The sequence below is a fragment of the Amphiprion ocellaris genome, chromosome 5, assembly GCF_022539595.1.
Source record: "Amphiprion ocellaris isolate individual 3 ecotype Okinawa chromosome 5, ASM2253959v1, whole genome shotgun sequence".
Taxonomy (NCBI): Eukaryota; Metazoa; Chordata; class Actinopteri; family Pomacentridae; genus Amphiprion; species Amphiprion ocellaris.
Window position 1 is genome coordinate 3,428,080 of NC_072770.1, and position 20,633 is coordinate 3,448,712.

At 37.0% G+C, this 20,633-nt stretch overlaps 1 protein-coding gene across 4 annotated transcripts in view; it reads right to left on the reverse strand.

The window, feature by feature from the left end:
• Positions 1-14,555: 14,555 nt before the first annotated feature.
• Positions 14,556-20,633, reverse strand: part of raly (RALY heterogeneous nuclear ribonucleoprotein) — a 134,465-nt gene continuing 128,387 nt past the window's right edge. For 2 of the 4 annotated variants that reach the window (XM_055010437.1, XM_055010439.1), the window contains one exon: positions 17,906-19,879. In XM_055010437.1, the coding sequence (XP_054866412.1) occupies positions 19,563-19,879 (317 nt within the window). In that variant the 3' untranslated portion in view covers positions 17,906-19,562. Of the gene's footprint in view, positions 16,027-17,511; positions 17,560-17,905; positions 19,880-20,633 lie in introns of those variants that run through there. The other 2 variants (XM_055010438.1, XM_035957625.2) reach the window with 2 other exon arrangements.

A 20,633-nucleotide genomic window follows, 5' to 3' on the forward strand; every position in this document is an offset into this window, starting at 1 on the left:
TTGGTTTTAAATACTTTTTACATTAATGTTTTAATTAAAGATTGTATTTTTTATTTTTATATCCTTTTTCACAATGCTGGAGTGTTATAGTCAGTTTTTACCATTGTCAAACAAAACAATATATCAGACTCCGATAGCTCTACTAGTTCTGTTTCATTAGCAAAACGAAAACAAAATCATAGTGTTCCCAGTCCACAAAAGGATGGCTCAATATATAATACTAAAAAGTATTTCAAGATTCTGCAAGCCATCCACCATGTCCAAATCCTAAACAAAAGGACTGTTCCTTACTGGAATGATGAGACAGGTGGAAAAATTGACTGCTTTTATAAAACATTCTTCTCCAAACCTGTTAACCTTTGAAAAAGTCCAACAAAGTCCAATGTATAAAAGTCAACATGGAAATACTTAGGGAGCATTATGTTTCCATTGTAGGATCCACCAGCCAATATTACAAAGTGAAACAGGACAAGAGCAGATTTTTGTTTGTCCCTTTCATGCCCTGGGTTTAACACCTTCACAGCCACAGGTTGGAGATGGGGCTTGTTTTGATCAGTGGAGCCGAGACGCAAAGACACTGCAAGCAAGACGCTTTCCAGATCTGGTACGAGGATGCAAAGTGACGAATTAGCAGGAGAGCACAAGACCAGACTTTAAAGGATTCCCTCACACAGACATCCAAGGATGTAAATTAGGCCTGTCTTAGCCAAGAGACTGGTTTAAACCCCCAGTATCAGGACCAAATGACTGCCAGTATGCGTTCTGACTGATTCCTGAGCCATTGAAGGGAGGCTCAGGAACCTGGAGGACAACTTCCAAGACATTCCACTCACTGACAATGGAACTCTGGACTCACATCAGAATCAACAAAGACAATCGTCCCACAATTCTGGACTCAGCTCCTTGTTATATACATCCATTCCACAGAACAACAGAACTTGTCAATACCTTCATGGTTAATCCACATCTTGCCTTGCCTTTAATCGTTTATTCCTTCTGATTAGTATCAATATGATAATTCGTAACACGTCTGTCATTCACATGATCATATTTGGTATCGTTCTGATCCCGTCTGTCAGGGATACATCTAGGTACATCCTGACATGTGGACTTTAGCCCTCCCCAACAGAGGTTGGTCCAGTTGCCCCCCTTCCTTAATGAGATGTAAGAATCCGTTTTAAAAGGCCACATCTGAAAGCACCACTTTGAGTACCATCAGAATCCTTTTTTTTAACCATCGAGTTCTCCTGACTGTGAGGCTCCATTCTGTCCACCGCTGTTCGGACCCATCAGCGAAGGCTGACCAGACCATCCACTGAGACAACATCATCAGCATCATCAGCATCATCATCATGGGCACACAAGTACCTTTCAGTCACTGGGACTTGGTGCAACTTTCCTTTTGAAAGACACAATTTACAGGCTAACAAATTAGCCTACTACCAAATTGACGGCTGCTTTCAGGTGTGGTCTCTTAATTCCTTTGCCTCAGAACACCATATTTCAAACGTAATATTTAATCCCAGTGTTACATTAAAATATTGTGTGCTCTTCCTTCCTTTTCCCATCATTCACATTTAACCCTCTTATTTGTTTTGTGTTGTTATTCATCTGAATGTGTGTTATTGTTGTTGTTATTGTTTAGTTTAGTTTAATAAATGTACATAAATATAAGTTCACTGCCTCAGTTGTTTTGTTTTTCACATTTTGGTCTCTAACTTGTATAGATTGCAGCTACCTCAATTTTATACAGAACCTGTCAAGCTAAATAATTCCCCTTTCAATTCCTGAAGCTCTTCTTGACAGCGCAACAAGACGCGTTTCGTATGCTGCATTATTATATTTGTCTGATCTAAATACTTTGCTGGTCGAATATCAGGTAGACTATGTAATAATTCTGCATACAACCCTTAACCCCATTTGAGCAAACATTTATCCTACATTTTATACATTGACGGAGAAACATTATTAATAATCTTACAGTTATAACTGATGGAGGAAAAAATGTAACCCTTACAAACATATATTAAAGAAATCCTACACCATATTGGCCACAGAACTACAAGAACTACCCCCCTTCCAGGAAAAGGAGTTTGAGAAAGCATTGCAGTACCAAGACCAGGTACAAGAAAAAACTGACCAGTTCTTCTATTGAAACCTGCAGAAATATGACTTTGTGTAATATGCCAAGAGACTCTCTTTCAGCTCCCTCAATTTTAGACACTGACGAGTTTCCTTCACTCCCACCACCTGCTAGAAGGCAATAATTATTTCACAGTCCTCTGGCGCCCCCTGCTGGAGTAACTGTTTCTCTACCTTTCTCTGGAGTAGGATGGAGTGGACCTCTCTCCACCTACAGTATGCCACCGGTGGAGGACAGCAACCCTGAGTCGAGCCTTACATCCCCACCAGACTCATCCACAGAGGGCGGATTCTTCTCCTGCTCTTTGGTCTCCTTGCTTCGGAGACCAGGGTGGTGGACACCCAGGTGTCCGAAGCAACCCAGAAAGCCTGGCAGGAGAGAAAGGGTGACACGGACAGAGACACGCAGTAATTTTAATAACACAGACTCTCTTTTAAATCATAGGGACATACAGGACTTATCCTCTAATGGTGAAAAGGCTACAGCTCACAAGAAAAAAAAAAGCTTTTAATAGCTGCATGATGATACCTGTTGCTCCAGAAAATCATAATAGTTGAAGCGATTGTGAATCTGAGGCCTTACCTCTTTTTAATGCCAGTATCCAGTCAACTAGGAAGTCTACAATCTATCCACATACATACCGAACAATATATATATATATATATATATATATATATATATATATATAGTTTGTTTTTTACTAACTTCTAATGAGCACCTAATACAATTGCTGTCTAGTTTCAGGGTGGAAGGGTTTAATGAGTTTCTATTTATTTATTTATTTTATATTTGGTGTTATTTGTGTGATATATTTTTAGTAGCATGTTTCTGTTAATTAATGGCACTTATCAATTCTTTCTTTTCTAAAATAATTTTCTGGCAAGGTTTCATGTTTCCCAGAGCATGGATAGCTCACCTGTCAGGTCATTGGACTCTGAATGTGATGTCGCCGGTCCGAGCCGATGGTCCCCCATTTGGTGAGATCTATACCTGCCAATCCAATATTCTGATCTTTACTACTGAACTTTTATAATTTCTTTACTTTATTTACCAGCAGAATAGTTGACCCACTTTTTTAACAAAAAAATAGATTGTTCATTTTAGATGAATTTTAAATCGTTTTAAAGATGAGTTCCAGATATAAAAGGCTATATAGCTTATCTGGTAGAGCACAGGACTCTGAAGCAGTAGATCCCTGGTCTGGTTCAAGATGCATCACTTCTTTCAGGTAGGTTGTAATGAATAGGCTGCACAACTTTTTAGTTGTTTAAACTATTTTATTGCTTTATTTAAACATAGAAATACTTACCAAAAAAGGAAAAAAATATAAAGACATTGGCATATTCACATCACGTCGTGAGAAACTAACCTGTTAGTGAACTAACTTGGTGAATTCTGCTTCACAATGATAGGAAAAGCCGACATCGAAGGATCAAAAAGCAATGAACACTTGGCCGCCACAAGCCAGTTATCCCTGTGGTAACTTTTCTGACACCTCCTGCTTAAACCAAAACAGTCAGAGGAATCGTGAGAGTGACGGAAACACTCTTATACCAGTGCCAAGAATAAGTTTCAGCTGGGCCGGATATGATGATTGGGCTTCCTTCAGCTTCTTTCTTACTTCTGGTACTTTCTTCTTTTTCCTCTGGAGGTCAGGTGAAAGTAAAGTCAAAGTAAACCCTCTGTCCTTCATATTTAATATGCCATTGTTTCCATGCCTGCTGATGCACCATTTGTTTAACGCTGAAGTCCAAAAACCATATCTGCCATATCGTCTTCTTTTCCTCTGTTTGCGTCTGTCTTGGTAACTTTCTGACTTGAACTCATCTTTGTAGAGACTTTATCTTATATTCTAATAGTCATTCTTCAGCTTCACATACTTGTAGGCTATTTTAAAAGTGGGTCTAGCGGAGCTTAGAAACTAAGCGTCTGCTCTGGCCATGATGTAGGTGGAAGTCTCCGGGATAGTACATTTATGCAAATGTATACTTTTCAGCTCGCAAACAGTGTTTAAGCGCACAAAAATCAGAAACACTGCAGCAGGTAAAGTTTAATGTCTACACACAGGTTTCTGCTTCAGAATAACTTCACATGTGATGAATATGAAGGCAAAAGGTGTTTCACTTCATTTAGTTTGAAGGAATAGCAGGGACAACATATTTTGGAAAAGTGTGCATTTGAGCTCACAAGCAGCATTTTAAGTGTATAAAAATCATAAACACTGCACAGTTCAAGTTTAATGTTTATGTAACAGAGTTAAAAATTAATTTATTAATTATTATTTTCAATTTATCTTTGTTTTTGTTATGTTGCGTATTTTTCAATTTTATCTCAGTGAGTTGTTTTTATTTGCCATTATTTTATTGATTTTTCCTATGTGAATTGCCTTTCTGCGCTCTGCCTTGTCTGTGCCTCTTGGGATTCTGTAGCTCCTCCATGGTTTCCATAGTGTCTCCCATATACCCCTCATAGTATTAGTTTGCTCTGCTGAAGGTAAGTTGTGGGATAATGTGCTACTGTGATGTTATGTTGTTTTCTTTGTAGATTTAGGCATTTATGTTTAAATCTCAGATGCACATTGTTTACCGTTGTGTATTATTTTTTTTATCAAGCTGTTTTGTGTTGCTTTGACCATTATCATAAGTTTTACAGATGTTTTTGGTTCCACTTTTTTTGGTGCAAGTTGTCAGTAAAGGCGCACCCTGTGACGTATACCCAGGCAGCACAGCTCAGGTCAACACTGTTACTAGAAGACCATTAAGGTGTATTAATCTCTTCTGCAGGTATATGTTTGAAGTCATAACTTTTGTTTCCGTTCAGTCACTCCACCCTCATGCACTATGTTAATGTGGCCACCAGGTGGCAGAGTTCTTCATTTTATATTTGATTTATTTTATTTTACAGTGGTGGGCCATGCATTTCACACCTAGGCCTTCAGTAGTGCCCCGTCTGAATCAATCCACCCCACAATAACTACAGTATTTTATGCAGGAATTAACCATTTTTACCATTTTAATCATTATTATGCAGGAATGCAGTATAAAGAGCCATTGAATCTCAGATAAGTCGTGCAGCCACAATAAATGCCTTTACTGAAGAAACAGACCCAGGGTGCACAAATCTGCTTCTGATGCAGCTACAGCTGCGACACGCACACAAAAAAACATCAATAATAACCTCATAAAATTGCAATATTATTTAGGAAAATAGCAACATTTTATTCACCAGAAATTCTGATTATTTGTACACAAACCCATCCTCCCTTCTTTCCTCAAAGAGTTCAGTTACTCTGTTGTACAGATTATCTGTGCGCTTCAGTTCCATCAAGAAGTCCTTTTCTATCGTCATCGAAGCTAATGCTGAAAGTTGAGCCTGTCCTGTTGTATTTCTGGCATAAGTTTTAATTCACTTTAGGGCTGAAAATCTCCGCAGGGCAGGAGCAGTGGACACGAGGATGGTCTCCACCCAACACACAAATGTGTACAGCTGCCCCATGCTCTCACTCAGATGTTTCTGCTGAAGGAACTCAAGGAGATCAGTGAAGGATTTTCCTGCAAAATCATCCATGACATACATTACAGTCAGTTCTGTCTTTAGCTGAGACAGATTGAAAAGTGTTCCGTGGCTCTGTGTTAAGCTGGAGAAGGCTGCATGCGGGACATTTTTCTTGTATTCCTGAAACTTCTGGGGGTCGAGGAGGGTGACAGACATCAGTTTTTCATGGTACTTTGTACGTGTCTGGCATTAATACTGTCCAGAATCCTGCCGTGGAGTTGGAGGTAGTGCACGAGAATCTTGCACTTGACCTCCGTGTGGCTCAGAGCGTCTGCGGTGTGTTCAGGGACCTTGTAGAGTTCCTCGTATCGGCTTCTCTCTCGCTGAACGGTGTCACAAAACTCCTTTACCCGAGCCAGACAAAACTTTACATTCAGTTTTTTGTCCTGTAGTATTGAAAAGAGCACGTCTGAATACTCAAAAATGCGGTTAAATATGTGAAGCCTTTTCTTGTTTGTGACAGGCCTGCTAGCTTCGGAATTCCCCGACCTTTCTTAACGATGTCTAGCTTTTCTTGAAAAGTCCATCTTGAAAATGGCTTTGACAATAAATCTGCTGTCAAATCCATTTCTTCTCCTCCTTCAACCGTTGTGGGTGGACAAAACAGCTATTAAATGAACACAGCTATATTTCTGTTCATGCAACTCGTTACAGATGCAGTTTCCTAGCTCTGGCTAGTAAACTCTCTGACTATCCAATTAAAGGGTGTGAATACGCTGACGTCACCGTACGCCTGCTAGAGGGCCTTGGTGTCACCAACTCAAAGTCTGATTGGTTGAAGCAACAGTTTAATCAACACCAAGCTGGAAGGTCCGCAGAATTGATTGTGAAGGCCTCCAGACAGATTTCTTTGACTTTGCCTGGCAACAAATTCATGGCTGAAATGTGATTGGTTAAATGCTTTAATATGAAAATACATGTCTGGAAGCAGCACAACCAGGAGAATAGCTATGAAAGGAAGCGGACAGACCATCTGGAATTATTTAACAAGTATTCATGGACAACAGTCTGTGGTTCAGATATTTTTTAGGCCAGCAGAGAAGGCCTTGCAGGCCCTGACAGCCCACCACTGCCAGAATGTGATTAACTTGTTTTAATCTCTTCAGCAGGAGAATAAATGCTAGAGAAAATTCAATCAAGTTGTCTTCTTACACTTTAGAAAACTCTATACTCCAATTATATTTGAGTTATGCTTCCAGGAGGAAGTATAACTCAAATAGGCAACTACCAGAACTTCCTAGAGTTACCCATCTTAAATGAAAAACAAAATGGAATAATGACTGGCGTTACAACTGAGGGTGAAGTAAAAGGTGCAATCAGTAGACTAAAGTGAAACAAGTCACCAGGATCAGGTGGCTACACAGCAGAGTGTTATAAATATTAATTAATTCCAATTTTACTTCCCACCCTGAATAGGGCCTAAAAGAAGAAAAACTCCAACCAGCTGGAAGGAGGCAATAATCTCAGTGTTGTGTCCCTGAAAGCTGATGAGGGGAGTAACAAATATAAAAGAAAAACACTGATATTGAGGCAGGCAAACTGATCATGTAACAAAGATAATTATTTATTTACAAAAAAATGAATCAAAAAACCCAATCCAACCCAAGGCAGACCTCTTGTAGTGTTATTAGAAGCCAGACATCTCTGTTGACTGACTGCAAATATCCATTCAGATGAACTACACATTTGTCCTTATCTACCTAATTTTGTGTTTTACTTATATTCTTCTAGCCCAATAAAGATGACTGAAAGAGGACATGAAAGAAATCCTGGCTTGAAAAAAAAAACATTTTTGTGAAGGATAAATAAAAACAGATTTAGAGAAAACACCTCATACTTACCAGGACACTGGTAATATTTCCTTTGAGAAACAGGGTGACTTTAAACGGGGTATATACTTATGCAATCACTTAATATATGCTATATATTTAGGAATATTTGACATTAATTTGTAAAAATCTGTATTCACCTTGCCACAAAAGTCTTTTCTAGTAAATTCTCACACAGAAAGCCAAATTAAGTTGACAGTGATGCAATGCTGAAAATCAATCACTGTAGTTCCAAGAGGAGTGAATATTTTTTATAGTCACTGTAGACTGCATTGGAATTTAGCACTGAGGGATTATTATTAATATAATGCAACTCATTCTTCTTCTAAAGAGAACCCATACTTGTGTTGCTATTGTTAACTTCTTGTAAAATTTACAAAACCAATTAAAAAGCATTTCTTTTAAACTTTTTTCAGTCCTGACCACATTATACACTACTAAATATGCAAAGTTAACATGGAGGAAAAATATATTTAAATAGCTCCATCTTTAATCAAAATAATCATGTTCAATGTCTTTCCAGAAAATGTAGTTTTTAACTTCTTTATGAACTTCTATGTACATGTATCTGTCAGAACTTCCTCACAAGCAAAACAACCTCCAAACAGTTTAACAGTGGAAGGTACTCAGCAGTGAATAAACATAAGACTCAACCAAAGATGCACTCTGTTGCTTCAGATGATAGCGATGAATGACAAAGGTGGATGTGTTTTCAGGTGCAAAAAAGCACAGAAGACAGAGATCAAGGGAACATTTGACTTTTAAGATAATGAGGTTGTGATCACAAAAGATGATAGACAGTAATCACAAGTTCCAACCTTTTTTATTTGGAATACTTCCATGTGTTGTAAAGACAGAGGAGTCAGCATCATCATACAGTATGCACAAGTCATTAAAAATAACAGCCAAGTCTTTTTACCATCAGCATGTCGAAATCAGATGGGAACCATAGGGGAGAAAGGTGGAACAAATCAGGGAGGGTCAGAGGAAGGGAGGAGAGAGCTTACATTGTCTTCTTAAGGTAAATGCGTTTCATAAAGCAAACCTTAGCTTTGAGCCTTAGATTGTTAGAAAGCCATCTAATTAAAATCCAATATTCATTTTGGGCGTGGGAAGTAAAGCCAGAAGTTAACCAATTCAACCAAATCATTTACACGTCTGTCGAACTTTGATCAATCAAACATGTCTTAGTTGTTTGGCTGTTGGCTGTAGCTCACCTCTACAAATATACTGTAATGCCTGTTTATTCTTGGCATTATAACAAACATTTGTGTTATACCATATAGCCCTGATTTTACATTTCTGTGTTGAATCTGTACCATAGCCTGATGTGTTCCTCTCCAGAAATGGAATTAAAAATAATGACAACTGTGACTGATCCAACTGGTAATAAAGTAATATGCAATGTTTGCACCACACAATGCTTCTCTAAAACAAAGTATAGGAAGCTGCAATTGTATCTGGCTTGTTCTTCATGCAAACACAAGAGCCAATGCTGTTTTCTTGTTTTCATTGCTTTATCAATCAGTGTATAGACTCAGGTTCTGGTGGCTTTTCTCATTTTTGCAATGCAGTAATTTTGGTAAAACAGCAACAACAACAAAACATTTATTAGCACCAACTCCAACATAATCCCATAGATTCCATGCTAAAATGCCCAACTTTACAGCAGAAATAAAAGCTGTTACATTCTGATACAAAAATGGTTTTGGTCTCATTCCCCTGTTCATAACAATTGTACAGGGGGTGATTTTTTTTATTTATTTATTTTTTATAGAACTTACCTGTTTAACTGTATTAAGGGCACATTCCATGGCTCCAAGTGGTTTGCATGGCCTGTCTCAGCTCTCCTCAGGCACCACCTCCTCATTCATTGTTGGATTTAGCTGGGCGGACTCTGCCATTGCCCATGTCACCTTGGCCACTGCCAAGATGATGTCGGCTGCAGGTACCACACAGCGCTTCAAAACTTTTGTTCAGGAAATCCATGGATGATACCACAGAGTGTTCATCCACCTTTATATACAGTCTATGCTGTGGTGGCTTAGATGGTGGGATTTTTGAGTGACACAGATACAGTCACACTGAATTATAAATGCTTACAGAAGCACAGTCCACTTGGCTGCTGTATAGATTCAACACAGAAGTAAAAATCCAACTTCAGTAAAGATAAGCTTTGTAACAGTAAAACGTTAACGTGACTCTATCCTGAAGTGAACCACAAAGTTTGTAGAAAGTTTGGGAAATACGTTTGTTTCTTGCTTGTCTTTGCTTTCTTTGTCAGTTTGACTTCTCTAAATGTGAACACCTTAACCGTCAAAAGAAGTCCATCCTTACATCAGTGGGCTTCCTAAAATGTCACAAAGGAAAACACACAGCGAAAATAGAGCCAAGAAGAACAAAAGGGTTGATTTCCCTCTGTCTCACACTAAATCCTTTGTTTCCATCTCTGTACAACATTTAAAGGGCCACAAGAGGAGGTGCAGGAGGACAGGAAAGTAATGCAGTTAAGAAACGAAAGAGGACAAAGGACATTCAAAAGAACAGAGGGTAACAGAAAGAGGCAAAATAAAAGATGAACAAATGAAATAAAAGGCAACAGGAAAGAAAATGCAAAATAAAGGAAAATTGAGAAGGAAAATGAAAAAGGGGGAACTAGCTAAATGACAGAGAGAGAGACAAAAGTAGAAGATTGTAAGAATAAAGGTGACATAAAGAGAAAGAAGGAAAAAGAGGACATTAGTCAAAACATAAAGAAAAACAAGAGACCAAGCAGACAGATAAGTTTTGATAGGAAACAAACTTAAGAGAGTCTGGTCTTTTCAAAGATAAGTTCACATCATCAACAGAAACCCCTGCTGCACCTCTATTTTTTTACCTCATTTCATAGTTTGCTGTCTTTCTTTTTAAACACACAGAAAACATCCAGAGAACTTAGAAACCTACCTTTTCTTTACTATTTACTAACAGCAATTTCCTAACAATGCAGTTTCTCTCAATAGCTTCATTTCAAAGTCATGTATTTTACAGGTTTTGGGTCGTTTACATGTGAAAGAGACGGTAAAAACTTTGAGAGTTCACTCAGGAACTCTTTAAAAAGAATAATAATAATTAAAAAAAAACACATTTTGTTGTAGAATATTGGTGTTTGCTTTTTGTTTGTCCTCTCAGTTTGAATTTTAAGCAACAGGTCTCATCTGTATAATGCTTCTTGTAGATATTTGTGTATTTTTGAACATACCAACAGTTTTGTCAGTAGCAGCTGTCATGACTTAGTCGCTACACAATCTTAATGCAACTCTGACAGTCTTTCATCTTCTAAGTTTAGCGCAGTGAAATTACCTCAACAAATGGCTGTCTGCATGGAACAAAATTACTCTAAAACACATTATTTAGGAAAGGGAATCAGCAGTAATGTGACCTGCAACACTCTGCATGTATGTGTAGCTAGACGGACGCTGAATTTATGTTCCGTTTCAGTCCAGCAGGTGGCGGTAATGCACCTGCAAGCCGGTTTGCCAACCACCATTAGACCAAGAGAAGAAGAATAGAAGCCGCGTTTTGCAGCAAGCGCTTACCTTCAACTACAACTACAAAATCCTCCTTTGAAAATTTTATTCAAATTCATGGATACATTTTTGCTAGTTAGAATCTTTAAGTTATCTACAGCCAGAATAATACGAACAACAGCAACAATTAAAACAAGAAAAACACTCAGAGAGTGCAGTACTGCGCCAAGGCTGCTCAGTCGTTGTATGATTTCCGACGGATGAAATCTTTAAAAAATGTATGGTCTGCAGCGGTCGATTTGTAGTAGGATCGCAATCATGTGATCATCAGCAGGCAGCTGATGCAGCATTCACTTAGCTACAGTAACGCCGTGCTGCTTTCACGCAATGATACAGAAGTCTTCAACAAATTTATGGATCCAGACTATAAGCCGCATCACTGCCAAAATCTAATCATTTGGTCTTTGTGTCATTTCTGACCTTCCCTAAAAATTTTGTCCAAATCCCTCAGTATGCTTTTGAGTAATGTTGTGAAAGGACAGACAGACAGACAAACAAACAGATGGACAAACCAACACCGATCATCACATAACTCTGCCACATTCGTTGGCTGAGTCATAAAGTGGTGAAAGTGAAATAATAAGAAGGAAAATAACAGGCATGGGGTAGACATGGGCAGCAAATGATTCTTATTCTTGTAAGCCACAGATAGCTTTTCAAAGGGCATTCAATGGGCCTCAGGACAATAAAGCCCCATGGGCTGGTTGTCCACAACTCATTTTAATCTAAAATGCATAAGTAATAATTTTATAAAGACAAATCAACCCTTTTACAATTCATAATATAATTTGTTAAGATAATGTCAGTAGGTGTTTGTGTTTAATAAAACCAGTAGTTCGGACAGCTGTCAGTTTGACATGTGAAATGAGTATAAAAAACATAGTAAGGATCTAATGCACCTTATTCTGAACAGGGGAGCGCATCTTGGGTCCAAACCACAGTTAATCATATCTGATGTTACAGCATGAAGTTTACATCATCTAAACAATGTGACCAAAACTGGTTTTAATAACATTTTCATACTATTCTGAGAAATGTGTTTGTCTGAGTTACCACATTGTCTTGCTGTGTAATACATTGCATTTAGAAATAAACCAATATGATTTTTGGCTTTCAGTGCAACAGTTTAGTGGTGGCTAGACTTCCATAACAGTGGAATATTGGGCCAGTGTATTTGTTGGTACAACTTATTTGAACTGTTGAATGTCCTTAGCATTTTGCAAGACGTTTTTAATTAGGGTCGCTCCATCTCAAATCCTCCAGGGCTTTCACTCGATCATCTCTGATTTGCTTGAAATGTTTTTACCATGAACTATCGGAATTTTATCTATATTTTATTTTATATCATAATTTAGCAAGTAATTTCCAAGATGCAGGCATTTTTAATGACCTATTGACCCATTTTCAGCACATTTTTCACACATTGTCATTTGATGTTATGTTTGAATGATAATATCTCAGGAAGTATTAAAGGTAAACCCTGACATTTGTATCGTCATGACTATTGCAGGAATTGTTTGATAAAGTCAAAACATTTTATCTTTTTGTTTCATTGGGAATGAACTTGACCTTCAAGACAAATGTCACAAGCTGAACTCTTGTTAGAGTTTGGAAGAGCTTTCCTTCAAGCATCTCTTTCAATGAGTATCTAAAATCAGCAAGTAAAATGGGTAGGTAACTGTTGCTCCAGCCTACAAAATGGGGTACGGAAATTACAATTTTTCTCGACTGATAAGACACTAAATTCCATTCACTGCATTCAGCCACCAACTGACTGCACACATTTCTCAAAAACAGGACTCTGCTGTCAAAAGCTTGAACACTATTCATGGTTTGCACACAGTTTCCAAAACTCTTGCACTCTTTTTGCAAAAGACTGAACGCATTTTTTGCTCATTTGAACACATTCTTCAAACAGTGAACACTAGGAAGCAGAACTGGGACACTGTTCCAACACTGCTGTCACAATTAAGACACAACAGGTCAGAACTGAAAACACTTTTACCAATGAACTGCACACTATAAAACCTGCTGGGAAGCAGAATTAGCTGTTCAGAATGTAATCTGTTGTTAAGGTCAGCAGATGGTAAATATGGTGCATAAAGTAAATTGTTTCAGGTTTACTGTGGTTTACTTTACAAGTATGTAAATGTTGTTTGTCACTTCAGTGACATGTCTATACTGGAACAATACAAGCAGTCAGAAATGTTCTGAGAATACTGTAAAAAATCTAATGCAACATTCTGGTTCACAAGTGCTGGTAAAATTACAGAAAGTGTACATGACTGACTTTTTCTCTGTTTTGTGTGCGTTTGTTCCAGAGAGTTTTTCAGTTGGATTCTGATGATAAACATGAATACATCTGGGACAATGTTAGTTTTCATAGAGGACTATTGATTCAGGAATGATTCAATATGAACCTCAAGTTATTGTGGTTTTTCTGCCACCATATTGTCCCTTTCTGAATCCTATAGAAGAATTCTTCTCTACATGGAGGTGGAAGGTATATGAGCAGCAGCCATACTTTGGGAAAATCTCTACCAATCAGTGGTCTTGGCATGTGGTGATGTTTCTGTTGATGCATATCAGGGATGGATCAGACACACTAGATCCTTCTTTCCAGAGAAAACATAGCTAGTGATGTTGATGAGGTCCTGAGGTCTGACCAGGCTGAAAGAATTGATGCAGACGTGGTGTAAATATCTGCAGACTGTACTGTGTACAATACAGTGCTGTATTTGTTGTCTAACATTATTTTATTTTATAATGTACAGTCAGGCACTGCAATGACCTCTGATTCATTTATAGGATGCATTTGTGTTTAAGTTGTCATTTTTGAGGACTGTATCATTTTTTACACTTCATGTGAAAACACAGTGAGAGAAGAGTGTTTTGTATTTAGCAGTGCAGTGTCCTAGTTTTGCTTTGTGTGTCTTAATTTTGAAAACAAAGTTCAAATTTTGACAATAAAGTGAGCATTTGACACAAGTGTGCAGTGCTTTGTGAATTGTGTTCAAATAAAAAAATAGTGTGCAGTGTGTTGGGAAATGTGTGCTATTTTTCGAGAATAATGTCTTATCAATTGAGAAAAACTGTAACATTCTCTGTTGTTTGTTTACTCTGACACTGACAATGTTGAGACATATTGAAACTGTCAAGAATTTAGTTTTGTTAGTTTTTCTTGTAAACAACATACAAAAAAATATCATTTGTATTTGTCTGTCTAATGCAGCCATACCTTTTGAAGCACACACACACACACACACACACACACACACACACACACACACACGTACACATATATATATATATATATATATATATATATATATATATATATATATATATATATATATATATATATATATATATATATATATATATATATATATACACATACATACATACATACATACATACATACATACATACATATATATATATATAGGCAGAGAGACAGACATAGAGAGAGAACCATTTGCACTCTGTTTTACTTAGATTTACTATTTCATATTAAAGTATTCTAGATGGTTTGTTTTGCATTATTGTGACATGTAACATATGCTTTCAAAAATATCACTAACTGCATTACTACTATTTTTGTTAATATGTGCCCAAAGAAGGGACTTGTCGAGACTGTTTGATGTTGTTATGAATCAATGGCACAATGAAAACCAACAGTGAAAATTTTAGGCTAAGATATTGTTGCTCAAACATAGCCTCAAATATTTATTTGTGACATGCTGAAATTGGATTGATGGACAATTACTGCAAAAAATAATCTTTTGAAGTTTCATAAATTTTATAAATATCTTTACAAATATTCAGGCAATCAGAGATGGTTGTGCAGAAATATAATGATTTGAGACAACATGACCCATTACTGTTAGCTTTTCTGTGTGGCCTACGGTGACCCGTTAATAGTATTTGGAGCCAATTAGTACAGTAGGTTCAGGTTTGCCTTCATCAGGAAAGTCTTACATTATATCAGCAATGACAGCTTGTGTCCTAATAACATGCTGATTATCACCAGGGTTTCTAAATGATCTTTGCGGAGTAGGATTTCACATAGTTGGGACAGGAAACCTGTTAGTTTTATTTAAAACTACTGTTTTCTTTGAGTTCACCACATTTTTTACACTTTTTAAAAGTTACTGGAAACAAAGTTGTTACCTTGAAACAACATCTTGATTTGGAGGTACTTATCACTGGAATGTGTCCATACGCATTTTTTTGAAAAATGATTGCTTCTAGATAAATTTTTAATTTTATCAACCTGAGCCATTGTGCACAAACTAAAACACTGTCTTGCATGTGTCATAATGAAGAATATTATAATTTATGGGAATCGTATCAGTCAAGCAATTGCTGCCAATGATGTAACCCTCTTTAGCTATATGTACCACATACACAATCAAAAATACCATTTCTACAGTGCACTGTCACCTATCTTTAGTGATTTGTTTTTCATTTCACATTGAAATTTAAAATTCAAAAGGTTTTGCACGAAAAGGATTTTCAGTTGACAACAAGCTCTTCCACCGTATGCTCACATTTAAAGTCCTGTAAAGCAGCAGACAATCTGACGAGTTGCAGTTTTCCCAAACATGGCTGCTGTCGGCTGCAGTGATTTTCTGTGTATGTAAAAGTTGTCAAATTAAGATGGGTTTTGACAACAGCCTGCTGTGTTACTATCTCCACGTGGCTCTGGCAGTACCCTGCTGTTTTAGTATCTTGCTGTGGCTCGGACAACATGTGAAGTCTGTCTCTGCTGCATGTTTTAAAGTTTAGCCTGTGTGAGTGCTTGAGCTTGTGCATGTCTCCGACTCCCTGCTGTTTCATTGCTTTCCTGTACTGTTATCCAGTTCAGTTGGTCCACAACTCCCTTTCTCTGCCCTCTGTCCATCTCTTCTTCCACAGTTTCTCATACCTAAAATGCACAGAGGAAGGGATTAGAAACAGCAGAAATATTTAAAACAAAACACTGTGAACAAATGGTTGCTGTAATCAATCACAATCATGAATTAAGTTAAAAGAGACACATTTGTAATCATGATTGCTCTCTGAGAAAAAATTGAAAGCATTATACAAACTGCTTAATAGAATAGAGAAGAGAAGAGAATAGCCACTTTATTGTCAACCAGAACATACACTAGCTGGTGCACATTATGACTGATATTTCAATGCAACAAGCTCACCATCAGACTGATTTCTAGATAAAAAACAATCATAATATATACATGTAAAAAAAAACTATATAAATATAAATGTGTATTTATAAATACACACACACACACACACACACACACACACACACACACATATATATATACCTGTATACATACACATTCGCACATATTTATTCTACAGTGAAGATGTAGCAGCAGTAAAATAATGGTTGACCATTTTCTATGCTATGCTGAGCTGCATCCCTACCAACAGCCATGCGGGGTCCATCTTAATACTTTTTTATTTTTAAAGTGCTTTTTTTTTTTTTAAAATAAAAACAATCTCTGTGCAAACTAGCAGTACTAGAATCCTTTTCAGCAATTAGCTCAATTCAGACCACGATTGGTTGCTTAGCTGTAGAGTCACGTGATACAAATGTGAAGAATCAGGACAGAACAAACCATGACTGTTCTTGTTCCCATAACAGAGTTGTTCAGAGAAGAAGAAGGTGTGTTTATGAACTGCCTCACTTCATAAAACTCTCGCTCAGACCATCACTCAGCACCAGGTTGTAATCTGGACACCATGCCTTCACTCTATCTTGTCCTCCTTTCAACCCCCTCAGATCACCTTGGACCTGTTCTGTTGCAAGCCGTCCAGATCACCTGCCTTCTTCAGCCTCTCATGTCAAACTCTGAATCATCAGGCAAAATCCTCACAACAAAAAATATGATAATTACAACAATTTTACATTCCGGACATGATCATCATGCCTTGGATAATTTTATGTGGTCGAGAGAGATGCAAACACACACAATGCAAGACAAATCTACCAAGTTTTTAAGTTTTATTAAAGCCTTTAAAAGGATCCTGCTACTGTGACTAAGCTTTTATAATAATAAATGATCAAACTCAAAATGAACTCTGACGTACATTCTGGAGAAGTTACTTTTCAGACACAACAAGAAGTGGGTTAGGAAGTGAGATGAAATATTTGTTTTGTTTTTTTTTTTGTATGGCTGAGATGAGAGAAAAGCTGCCTGGAATGCAACAGAAAGACAACTGTAATTCATAAGAAAAATGCAATTAGAGTAAATACAATGAGAACCTGGAAGAGCTCACTTCATCTGTTAATATAACAGAGAGTAAGACAACTGTTTATCAGCTTCCATTGTGTTTAGTTGCAAATAATCACAAATCTTCCTTGTGTATGACAAGCCAGCCAGTTTTAGATTGAGACACTCACCTCTTATGGGTGAAGGGAGTCCATCTCTGATGATAAGTGACTGTTCTCCTGAACAAAGCAACAGAACAAACCAGAGTCAAAAACAGCAAAATTTGTAATGTAGGCCTTCAAGGATTCAGTGAAATTGGCTCCAGATTATGATTACGTAAAATTGTTTCTTCCATTAGCACAACGGGACAAAAGTGGAATTCAGATTATCTGTTTAAATTTAAAAAAAATGTTTTATCCAATGTAAATCTCATAGTTGTCTGCCATCTGTAGTCAACTGTTATGGAATTAGCAGAATAGAGCTCATTACAACATTTTAAATGACCTCAAGCAACAAATACAATAGAGCATATACAGACATTACTATTAGCATTTAAACATTACAGTTTAAAAGGCACTGTATAATGTAATACTTCATCTACATTATTAAAAGCACCCCAAAGAATCCATCATGTTGACAGGTGCTGGTGATATTTTGACCTGCTAAAGGTAAATTCCAGCCTGCTACCTAATAAGTCAGAATAGAACCTTCACCTGATCATTTTGGATAACTGGGTGATGAAATGAATCCTTCAGGGACCAGTCCCTCCTAGAAACCCATATGATGCTCATTTAAAAATAGACTGGATCCTCACATTCTGTCAGTCAAACATTTATTAAAGAAGGAATTACATTTCAGTCCTGATATAGGTTCAGGTACAAAAAAAAGAATAAAAACATAACACACAAAAAATACAAATGGTAATTTCTAAAAGCACAGCACAAACGCTAACTTTTGAACAAACAATTTTACAATTCAAAGCCATTGAATTTTGAATCATAAAAGACAAAGAGATAGAAGTTACACATTACAGTTTTTCTCAATTGATAAGACACTTCCTGAAAATTAGCACACATTTCCCAACACACTGCACACTATTTTTTTTTAATTTCAACACAATTCACTAAGCACTGCACACTTATGTCAAAAGTGCACTTTATTATCAAAATCTGAACTTTGTTTTCAAAATTAAGACACACGAAGCAAAACTAGGACACTGCACTGCTAAATACAAAACACTCTTCTCTCACTGTGTTTTCACATGAAGTGTCTTATCAATTGAGAAAAACTGTAATAGTCAAATATGTTATCTTGTACATAATCTTGACTTTTGACTAAATTAAACCACTTACTAGCCATTTACATCAGCTATTAATGTAAAGCTCTTTTGGATCATTTGTTTGACCAATAATGTATTCAAAAGTCGAAATGCTTTTTTCACATCAGAGTACTTTAACCATACCAAAATGTTTTGTATTTTGTCACTACAAACTCAGGTCCCTGGGGCCTGCAAGAATTTTTTTTTTTTATCATAGTGAGGAAGCATAACCATACATACCAAACAACATGGCCAATAATTTTTCTCTTTAAAATAGCAATGTAATTAATGTCATCTCAAAAAAGGGAAAGTTCCAGTTAATTTGCATGTTGTGTATAAACAAAGAAACAAGCAAATAAACAAACACATAACTTTCTTAATACAGTTCTCCTAAGTACAATCCACAAAGCCTATTTAGCATCCTTTGATTCTGGTATGACTTTGTCTCTAAACATGTCTCAAAATGTCAGCAGTGACAAGTCTGACCAGTCTTGATGTGCCTGTCAATGCTGTCATCAACCACTTTGATATAGATTGATCTTGGAGCTCTGAGAAAATCTTTCTCCTTCTGCACTTTTAAAAACTGTGACATTGTGCTTTTCCAATCCAATGATTGATAGTGTCATAAAAAAATTGGAATGGTAGAAAACAGGACCTGTGAAAAATGATTTTAAAAAAGTCTAGCTCTGGGCTCTGCAGATGCTCCATAAAATGAGGGCAAACATTGTTTTGTAAAATGAAAAATAGTCATACAGAATAGAATTGATATGAGATTTACAACATTAAATGTGTGTAAGAAAAATCTAACTAGAAGTCTATCAAAATGGCCGCAAATAAGAATAAAAACAAGACAAGAATAAAATTCAGTTTATGATGTGAACTCTTTTGTTCTGAGACATTTTCTGTTAATCAGTCAATTATATACTAAAGAAAAAATAAATTATTTATGTTTGACTGGGTGCTAAAGAAGTCAGCAGTTAAAGTGTGCTCAAGCTCTACATGTCTGACGGCATCAGGAGCTAAGGCTGTATCTGAGGATGCCAGAGGTCTGCTGTAAATACACACCATGTGGCTGTGGCCGTCATCCTGTCTGTGCTCTCCCTCCTCCTCTTCCTCATCTTTCTCCTCCTCTTCAGGTTCGCTGTTCTGTCTCTGCTCCTCCATGTCCTCTGGCTCTGAACTCCACTCGTCTCCTTCCTGCCACACCTCGTCATGCTTATACTCCTCTGCCTTAATCAAATCTGCATTAACATGCACACGGAGTGACAAAAAACGAAAACGTGACGTTATTTCACAGTGGCAGTCATGAAATACGTGGTTTGAATTCTACAAATTCAAATTATAAGAAGGTTCAATGTTTCTACTTCTGTCTCCTTTGGCAAAGAAAACATAAATATCCTATAGGAGCTGAATCTGATTTTAAAACAATGGAAACCACAAAATCAGTTGTTTTTATTTTGCATATGGGCACCCCATTATACACAGTACTCATGTTCTTTATATAATACTAATGAAAAAATAAACATATTTACACAGCACTCTTAGTAGCAAGAGTTTACAAAGAGAGCTGACAGACAAAATAGAAGCAGGATATCTAGAAAACAAAATAACACACTAAAACCAAGCAAAGCAAGGCAGGATAAAGATGGAACTGTGAGAAAGACAAACCATGTTAGTATCTTCAAAATGAAATGGTCTTTTCAGCAGGGATTTGCCTGTGCTGCTACCCCTCTGCTATAGCTGAGCACAGAAACACAAAGAATTATGTTTGTTGTTGATGTGATGAATGCTCACTACTGAGTGTTTTGGTGCAGTGAGGACTGTGGATTTTGTCCACCCGTCTCTTCAACTGAAAGTGGCCAACACAAACAGGAGCAACAATTCCAGGAAACAAAACCTGTTTCAGCATGTGTATAACGGTCATGCATTCCTCCCACAGTCCAAAAACATGCTGAGGTTAATTGCTGATTCTGAATTGTCCGTAGGTGTGAATGT